The 9,823-nt window shown below is 39.9% G+C and overlaps 1 protein-coding gene across 2 annotated transcripts; it reads left to right on the top strand.

Annotated features, from left to right (window-relative positions):
* Positions 1-4,578: 4,578 nt before the first annotated feature.
* Positions 4,579-9,622, top strand: LOC129765497 (uncharacterized protein K02A2.6-like). 2 transcript variants are annotated; one of them, XM_055765884.1, is made up of 3 exons: positions 4,579-4,990; positions 5,274-6,992; positions 7,085-9,622. In XM_055765884.1, exons 2-3 carry the CDS (start codon positions 6,805-6,807, stop codon positions 9,168-9,170), a joined length of 2,274 nt encoding a protein of 757 aa, XP_055621859.1. In that variant the 5' UTR covers positions 4,579-4,990; positions 5,274-6,804; the 3' UTR covers positions 9,171-9,622. The 2 variants fall into 2 exon arrangements, with proteins under 2 accessions (XP_055621859.1, XP_055621860.1); XM_055765885.1 differs by having other exon boundaries at positions 4,580-4,681.
* Positions 9,623-9,823: the final 201 nt, after the last annotated feature.

Genomic DNA, 9,823 nt, shown 5'->3' with positions numbered 1-9,823 from the left:
AAGCATTTTGAATATCTTACTGGAATGTTATAAGTTATTTGGGTTCGCGTACCAGTCGCAAAACTGCCTTCAACTAGGTTTGCATTTGCGCTAATATTGATCATAATGAAGCATTGCTACTGTTTTCGAGGTTGTTATTAACAAAAAGAGTTTATTTCTCTTGTTTAGTCATCAAGAAAGTAAATGTTCTGGAATTTTGTATGTGATTAGGTTTTGCTTGCCAGTAGCAAAACTTCCTCCACTAAGGGAGACAGCTGCGCTTATCTCGAGCATGAGAAAGTAATGCAACTCTTTTCGAGGCCAGTAATATTAACAGAAGCGTATCTTTTGAGAATAGCGCAAAATGATGAGAAATGTTTATATTGCTAGTAGTTTAAAGCCACCAATGTATGGCTCTGTATGCATGCTATGGTGAACGCTTGCTTGGCGCTTAGTTTGTACGAATGATATCTAGAGGTTCGATTCCTTTGAGGCAATACTAAATAACATGTAGCATGATATTTGATACTTGCAAGTGTTGTCATTGTTGTTGTTTACATGCGGTGCCAAAGATATATTGATGTAGTTATGAGATATGGAATAATGGTGCTGGTGCAACATGTATATAATCGACTGTAGCCGAGTCTATGTCAATTTCGAAAAAGGCCACCGGAATAGCCTTCGAGATAAATTTTCAATGCATTCACATGAAATAAATTGCGACATACGATTGTTTTGCGAGGGCAAGAATGAATCATCAATCAATTATCGTCAACTGATTCTACAATGAAAAAAGACGGGTGGGTAATGTCGGAGACATAACCGGAGTGACGTAGGACTATACAAAGGGGACAGCTTTTGTTAAATATATATTTTAAATATATTGTTTTATTTTCTTCTCCTACGTGAATACCTACCTATCTACCTGAAAAATGGATTAGTTTACTGTTTACTCTTTATGAATATGTTGATGGTTCTGAAAAGAACCTTTGGTGTTGTGTTGCACTCGATATTCCCATCTTGTTCGGTTAAACCTTCCTGTTTAGCTATTGCGTTTGCCACTCGCCACAGCTTTCACAGTTGGAAAATTTCTTCCCATTCAGCTTGTGACATATTTTACAGTAAATTACATTCAATGGCACGTCGCGTTACCACCACTCAGTATCGGATTGGAGGTAATTTTAACCTGTAATTGAACATTTGCGATGACAGTGGTACAGTGTCGACTTTCAATGTGGGGTAATAATTTGGACCCCGAACTCTATGTTTACAAAAATGTCCGACTAAATATGTCGCATTACAGGTCCGTCCAATTAGCTAAATGTCGAGATAAGTGTAAATTACTGTACTTTCAATCTAGAAGCAATTTAAGAATTGGTGAAAATCAATAAGCTCAGAACAACTGCCAAATTCACATACTCATCAGATCCTGGCAAACAAATGATGAAAAAATCAATTTGTGTTTTATTTTATATTTTGGATAATGTTTTAGAAAGCATTGAACTGTATTTCCTAAACTCTTTTTTGGAAGGTTTAATGGCCCTGAAAAGCGCCTTGTTTTATGGAATGGTTCCAATTTAGAAAACTCAGTACTCGTGGTTATGAAAAAAAACCATTTCGAACGCCCTCGATGCCGCCTTGTTCTGGATTGCCACCAAAGCAGTTTGTATAAAGAACAAACTTTTTTCTTCTGCTACCTGATGCCGTTTTGCGATTGCGTTTGCCACTCGCCACTCGCTGCAACTGCCTGTTGTCTTGATGTCCACCGAACCGAATGTGTTCTGTTCCGAATGCGGGTTTTCTTATCGTCGCGAGCAGCTTTGCCACCTAACTCGATCACTTCGGCGGCCGAAACTATATAACGCCGGCTAGGTGGACTGGTGCACTGGTACTAACGCGCTCGGCCTAGCTACCCTTGCGGGGAACTCCAGATCAACACGGTTCGAGTGGGATTTTGCCTTTCCCTTCACTTTTCCTCCTTTACCATGTCCAGACATGGCTGCTTGGGTTGGTTTGTTGATGTGTTGTGATGCGAACCGATGTGGTATACGGTTTGAATGAGAATGATCGTTACGGCAGCGGAGCGAGGATTTTTAAGCTGACTGGCTGGCTCGAGAATTACGCATGTGTGAGACTGCGACCAATGTTTCGTTCATTTTTTTCTTTTTCCTTTCCAATCGTGCTTCATTCTATTTCGCTGCTGTTCTGGTTGCCCGTTTTGGTTGGTACGATTTGAGGAGCACAAAATGGACCAATCAAAAATGGGCACATAGTGCATTTTGACAATGCTTGATATTTCACAATTATTCAATTATTTATCTCAAGAAAAATGAAATGTTATACGTTATGATAGATGCGTAGATATATTTCCTATCAATTGATGCAAAAACCTTTGCGATCTATTGAGAAATGCTCGAGTTATAAGCGTTCCAAACCTTGCATTTTTTCCTACTTGTTCAGTGCCTAGATTTCCATTTCACCCCCTATATCTTCCGGTTAGACGTAGTCCTACGTCAAAAACTTGCCTCCATGGGGTAGAGAAGTGTTTTGCAGTCGCTATGGTGTTGCTATAGCGTCGAAGTATGTGGAAAAATAGCAAGTTAAAAAAAATGGATAACTATGTAACTCATCATGTATTACCTTTATTTAATTTTCATCAATATTAAATTGTGGGAAGAGGTATAGTGCTGATATCAAGTAGTGTTTCGGCTGCAGGATAAGATGACTCAAAAAAAAAACAGGAAGTGGGTTATATCTATGGTATAACCGCAAGGGTGACGTAGGACTATCGTTGATTTAGAGATCATTTGTTTGAAGTTCAATCTGAATTCATTCTGAATGAAAGAATATTTGGAGAACTTCGAAAACGAGAGCGTTACGTTGGAGGCACAAGGTTTTATGCATCCAATATTGGATACGGAAATATCCTACTGATAGGAAAGAATAATCTTCAGAAGCTATCCTGTTAATTGCGATTGATTGAAAAATCACAAAACCAAATGTATTTGGTCACAGTGTTACATGGATAGAAAACATTAAAATAAACTCTTTCACATAAATGTAATTTTAAATTCCCAGAGGAACTGGCAGATTATTTTTAGTAACGATTAGATATTTCCACATTTTCCTCGATTCGATACTGAAAGCCCACCAGTGGTTAATTGTAACTCGATAACCATCTGTTAATAGCACTTGATTGAAACATATTTGGTCACAGTGTTACATGGATAGAAAACATTCAAATAAACTCTTTCACATGAATGTATTTTTAAATTCCTAGAGGAACTGGCAGATTATTTTCCGGATCTTTCTCGATGCTGAACGGCATCCAAACGGAAAGAATTCCGTGCGTGTATGTATGTGTGCAGCGGCTGCTTCGATGGTCACCTTCTCTTCTCCTGAAGGATCGGCTTCTCTGTGCTCCCTCACAGTTTCAAACAAACTGCTTACGTTTCAGGGCAGATCTCAATCTTTCGCCGTCCAGCACCATCAGCAACTATGTTGTCTTGTCGATGTCCTCACGAAAAATGAATGCATCTTACCACCAGAATATCGCTTAAGTATGCTTTTTGTGCGTGATTAAATCGAGAGAAGGCGTGGTTTACGATGGAAATTTGGAAGGCAAACTAGAGGGGAATGAACTCTCTGAGCTCGGAACTTTCGGCGACTGAGAAATAATCGATTGCGGGCGCATACAATATTGGATACGGAAATATCCTACTGATGGGGAAGAATAATCTTCAGAAGCTATCCTGTTAATTGCGATTGATTGAAAAATCACAAAACCAAATGTATTTGGTCACAGTGTTACATGGATAGACAACATTAAAATAAACTCTTTCACATGAATGTATTTTTAAATTCCCAGAGGAACTGGCAGATTATTTTCCGGATCTTTCTAGATGCTGAATGGCATCCAAACGGAAAGAATTCCGCGCGTGTATGTGTGTGTGTGTGTAGCGGCTGCTTCGAGATCTTCCCGGGGAACCGTTTGTGGCATCACTCTCCTCCTGATGGATGCCCTTCTGGCCTAAGGTACACAAACAGGCTCTTGGTGACACCGTTCATCCGCGCTTTCATGATAAATGAAGAGCTTCACCGCAATAGCGACAACATGCTCCAATCGCTGTTCAATTAGAACTGAGTGGATTTCCGAGCGCCGCTCGCTTATATACCGATTGGTGATTTCAATAGCCTGTTTTGAAAGCAAATTTAAGACTATTGAAACAAATTTTTGGATCAGAAAGTAACAAGTATAGAACGCGTAGACATTTTATCTTTCGAATGAAGTGTTTATCATACCATTTCGTTCAGTTGTTTAGGAGCTATTAACACTCAAAATCTCGGTCTCCGGCGTAACGCTTTCGTTTTCGAAACTTTGATTTTACACCCCGGTATAGAAATGAAAGACGTAGTCCTACGTCAAAACTGATAGTTTTGAACAAGGTTGTGTGGAGATGTCGATGACTGTGGTCTAGGTGTAATTTTTTTTTCCAACGTAGGGCTAATCAATAAGCTACTCGTAGTCGAATAGTTGATTATCTGGATGTTTACTGAGTAAGCGATCATTGGCTGCTGGCCTCGATTGATAGACTCAAAACTGTGGTTTTGAACACATTTTGCGCTGAGATGCCAAGTCTGTTGATCTCAAAGCACTGAACGATAAATCACCTGTAGGAAAATGTTATTTATCGGAAGGATGGTAAATCATAAAACTGAGTTTTGATCTTTGGCTGCTGGCCTTGATTAAATTATTAAAGACTGTTAGTCTTGAATACTATTGCGTAAATATGATGATAACTGCTGGTCTCGATTATTGGCTGCTGGCCTGGATGGAATGTTTCTAGACTGTTTATCTTGAATGCGGTTGCGGAAAGATAACGATGACTGCTGGTCTCGATGTACTGGCTGCTGGCCTGGATCATTGTTTTTTTTTTGGTTGGATTTATCTAAGCCTTTGGGTTTGAATAAGATTATGTCATGAGAGTGATGACTGCTGGTGTCAATAATGGTTAGCAAGTGTTTCTGGTAATTTCTAATCGATATGGTTCGGTATGTAAAACGCAACAATAGTGGAACATTAGGAATATTATGTGTTGGAAGATATCAGTGGTTGCTGACTTTTTTGGTATTTTCTAAAATTGTATTTAAAGTATAATTTTGGCAAGAAAATTTTCGATCGCAGATTTTTTGAAATGTTGTTTTTTTTCCACATACTCTAAAGTTTCGATATAGATGAGAAAGATATGGACGTGATCTATCAATTCGTTTTTTTTTTTAATTTGTTTCATTAGATTGATGGAGTTGTTTCGAGCGGTGAAGCCGTTCGATTTAAACGTCGAAGAGATACGTCTCGCGTCAGAGTGGACAAGATGGAAAAGGCAGCTCGAATGCTACTTTAGAGCAAGTGACATAAACGAGCAATCTGAGATGTGTGCAAAGCTACTGTATCTTGGAGGCCCAGACCTTCAGGATCTTTATGAAAACTTACCGGATGCTAAACGAGTATCATTTGTTTTGAGTAGCCCTCCTTATTACGACGCGGCTATTGCTGCTTTTGATGCACATTTTGAACCTAAACGGCTAGTAGCATATGAACGGTATCTCTTCAGACAGATGACACAGAAAGCGTCAGAAAGGATATCAGATTTTGCTTTGAGATTGCGTGTACAAGCAAAACGATGCAATTTCAACCCGGATAATTTCGAAGAAATGATCATTGATCAAATCACGGAGAAATGTTATTCGGATGCTTTACGGATGGAGATCCTCAAACGGGATACAAGATCTTTGAGTGACATAATCTCCATAGGAACAACGATGGCTGATTCGAAGGAAAAATCAATGGAAATGGCTAAGAATATTCCGAGTAACAGAGGGGAAACAGCCGTAAATGCAATCAAGGGTTACAAACCTAAACAGAAATTTTTGGGTCGCGCTCCAGCCATGAATCGCGGAGTTATTATGACATGCTATGCATGCGGGCGGGCTGGCCATTTGAAATCAAGTAAATGGTGTCCAGCAAAGGATGTCAAGTGTAATAAGTGCCATGCTATGGGACATTTTGCCAGATGCTGTTTTAGATTCAATGGAGACAAGAGCGTGGGATTTTCAGAAAACCGTAAAAGACCATTTCCAGATAGATTCGAACCATCAGAGAGGCCTGTAAAGCGTATAAAGGTAATAAGTGGAGATTCTGATGAATGCCAAGACAACGGAAACATTTTTTTCGCAATGGGTCGGAACATATTCCATTTCCTGATCGGAAAAGTCGAGGTTCCCATGACAATTGATTCTGGGGCAGATGCGAATATTATATCCACAACGGTTTGGAAACAGATGAGAGACGCGAATGTTCAAATACATAATTTTTCAGAGGAAGGAGACAGAGTATTGAGAGCCTATGCTAGCAAGCAGGCTTTGAAAATCCTCGGGATGTTCTCCGCTGAGATTCAAGCTGGTCTGAATAAAGCGATTGCCAAATTCTACATAGTAGATGGAGATAGTCAGTGTTTGCTTGGCGAGAAGACGGCTTCAGAATTACGAGTACTAAAAATTGGTTTTGATGAAGTAGCATCGATCGAAGCAACAAGAAAGTTTCCAAAAATGAAAGGTGTTTTGTTGGAAATTCCTATAGATATTACCGTTCAGCCTGTTCAGCAACCTTACCGGCGTCCACCAATCGCTCTTGAAAATTTAATCGAGGAAAAGCTGAAGTTTCTACTTGCTCAAGACGTAATAGAAAAAGTTTCGTATCCATCTCCATGGGTATCGCCATTGGTACCGATCCTAAAAGACTCTGGAGAAATACGACTCTGAGTAGATATGCGTAGAGCGAATCGCGCTGTTTTGCGAGAGAAGCATCCGTTGCCTGTAATTGATGAGCTACTGAGCAGCATTCGTGGAGCAGTTCTTTTCTCCAAACTCGATATAAAAGAAGCGTATCATCAGATTGAGATTTTAGAGAAATCACGCGAGATAACAACTTTTATTACAAAATTTGGATTGTTCAGGTAATGTGATTCCAAGATGTTTTTTTTTTCTTTCATCTGATAAATAAATGAACAAAAAAATAAACTAACAATTTTGTTTATTATTTTCATAGATATAAAAGGCTGATGTTTGGTGTCAGTTCTGCTTCAGAGCTATTCCAGAAAGTGATGGAGACTGTAGTGGCTGGACTGGACGGGATTGTAGTGTATCTCGATGATATAGTAGTTTCAGGAAGATCAAAAGCGGAACATGATAGATGTCTTCAAGCATTACTGGACAGATTTAAGAGCTTTGATATATTACTGAACTTAGAGAAGTGTAGATTCAGTGTCAAGAAACTAGAATTCCTGGGGCATGAACTTTCAATCAATGGTATTAGACCAACTGATAGTAGAATTCAAGCTGTCCAACAATTCCGTTCTCCTATGAGTGTTGCTGAACTACGTAGTTTTTTGGGACTAATAACTTATGTTGGAAGGTTTTTACCAAATCTTGCTAGCAAAACGGATACACTGAGAAATCTTTTGCGCGAGGGTGTTTCGTTCATTTGGAAAGAGGAACATCAAACCGCTTTTGAAGCTATCAAGTCTGAAATAGCAAATGTAGGTTTCCTTGGATACCTCGATCCAAAGGATACGAGCATCCTGGTTACAGACGCAAGCCCTACCGGACTTGGAGCGGTTTTACTACAAGAAAACCAAAAGCGCGAGAAAAGAATCATTGCATTTGCAAGTAAGTCTCTGACCGACTTAGAAAAAAAATATTTTCAAACGGAAAGGGAAGCTCTGGCTCTGGTTTGGGCCATCGAAAAATTTCGTCTTTATCTGCTAGGAACGAATTTCAAATTAATAACGGATTGCAAGCCTTTGGATTTTCTCTTCTGCCATCGTTCTAAACCATGCCCTCGGATTGAAAGATGGGTTTTACGTGTCCAAGCTTATCGGTTCCAGGTGATTTACCAGCCAGGAGCTACCAATATAGCGGATGTGCTTTCACGTTTATCGATTTCAACACCGGAACCATTCGATGAGGATAGCGAAGTGTTTATAAGAAGTTTAGTAGCAGCAGTCATTCCAAAGGCGGTTACCGTGTGCGAGGTGGAGGAAGAAACAGCGAAGGACGATATTCTAAAAAATCTATCGATAGCTTTGGAACAAGGGAATTGGTTGGAATGTGTGAAACCGTTTAAAGCATTTGAATCGGAATTATATCGGGCAGGAAATTTGATTATGCGCGGAGATCGATTGGTTATTCCTTCGGTGCTTCAAAGTAAAATACTTGAACTTGCTCATGAGTCTCATCCCGGGATCGTCTCAATGAAGAAGAGGTTACGACAAAAGGTGTGGTGGCCAGGAATCGACAAGCAAGCAGAAACAATTGTAAAACATTGCAAATCATGCACGATCGTGTCAGCCTTGGAGGCTCCAGAGCCAATCAGATCTACAAAGATGCCAGGACACAATTTGTTGGTGATCGTTGATTATTTCAGCCGGTTTATTGAAGTTATTGTCATGAAGCAAATTACAGCGACGTTGACCGTAAGAGCTTTCCACGAGACGTTTTGTCGTTTTGGTATGCCAGAAACATTGAAAACAGATAACGGACCGCAGTTTATCAGTGAGGAATTTCGGAGTTTTTGCGAACAATTTGGGATAGAAGTGAGAAAATCTACACCGTATTGGCCACAGGCAAATGGAGAAGTAGAAAGGATGAATGGTATGATAAAAAAACATCTCAAGATTAGTCAAGCCGAAGATACGGATTGGAAATGGGATCTGCGTATGTGCGTGTTGATGTACAATTCAACGCCACATAGTACCACGGGGGTGGCTCCATCCGTCCTTATGTTTGGACGAATCATGAAGGACAAACTCCCAGCTTTCCAGGGTAACAATAATATGGTTTCGGAAGAAGTGAGGGATAGGGACAAGGAACAAAAGCTTAAAAGTACTGGGAACTCTGATCGACGTCGCCGAGCTAAATCACGCCAGCTCAAGCCTGGGGATACAGTTGTGGTAAAACGAATGGTTAGGGATAGTAAGCTTGCATCGAATTATAGTCCAGAAGAATTCATAGTGATAGAGCAGAAAGGTTCAGATGTCAAGTTATTATCTAAAGAATCAGATCGAATTATCCATCGGAATCTGGCCCATATAAAATTGATAGGAATGAAGATTTTTCAAACGAAACTGTTCTAGAAGATAGACCTAATGCACCAGAGGAAGAAAATTTACGAGAAGAACTAAGACCAAATCTTGAAATCAGAAGATCAGCCCGTTTGAAGAATTCTATTGCGAACCGTGAACAACGTGATTGATTTCGGAGAAGAGGAGGAGTTGTAGTGTATAAATGGGTTCAACTTCAGAGATTAATGAGATAGCAACCCTTGTCTTTAATAAAGATTGTTCATTCTGAGTTGTACAGTGAAAGCGACGACATCGTATTTCATTTCCTGTAGTGAAGACATCACAGAACGATCCGGGACATCCAACCCGATTCAGTTCATGCTGCGGCCCAGCTCTTCGAGATCTATTTTCGCATCCTGGATTTGTACAGGTACAGCATCGGCGTTGCTGCTAACTGCACGGCTGCATTTCCACAAAACAGTGCAATGTAAGATTCTCGATCGGTGTTAACTACATTTTTTGATCGGAACCAGCAAAATCCAATTCTTGTGTAGGTATTGTACGTACTTCTGTTTTTGTCCAAATTGAACATCATCCGGAAATTTCAACACTTTGGACAGCGTTTCTTCCTCGGAATACTCATGGATTTCGTGAAACCTGATTTGCTGCTCAGAAACAGCTGCACGATGCTTTGACAATACGCTTTGCACCCGTTTTAATATCCC

This window comes from Toxorhynchites rutilus, chromosome 2 (assembly GCF_029784135.1).
Source record: "Toxorhynchites rutilus septentrionalis strain SRP chromosome 2, ASM2978413v1, whole genome shotgun sequence".
NCBI lineage: Eukaryota > Metazoa > Arthropoda > Insecta > Diptera > Culicidae > Toxorhynchites > Toxorhynchites rutilus.
Note: the sequence above shows the minus strand (reverse complement) of the source record. Positions and strands in the feature narration are given on the sequence as shown.

What these genes read in the sequence shown, in the direction of transcription:
- LOC129765497 (XM_055765884.1), top strand. Translation starts at nt 6,805, where the DNA reads ATGCGTAGAGCGAATCGCGCTGTTTTGCGAGAGAAGCATCCGTTGCCT. An exon ending in ACAAAATTTGGATTGTTCAG is followed by an intron (nt 6,993 to 7,084) that starts GTAATGTGATTC and finishes TTATTTTCATAG; the next exon opens with ATATAAAAGGCTGATGTTTG.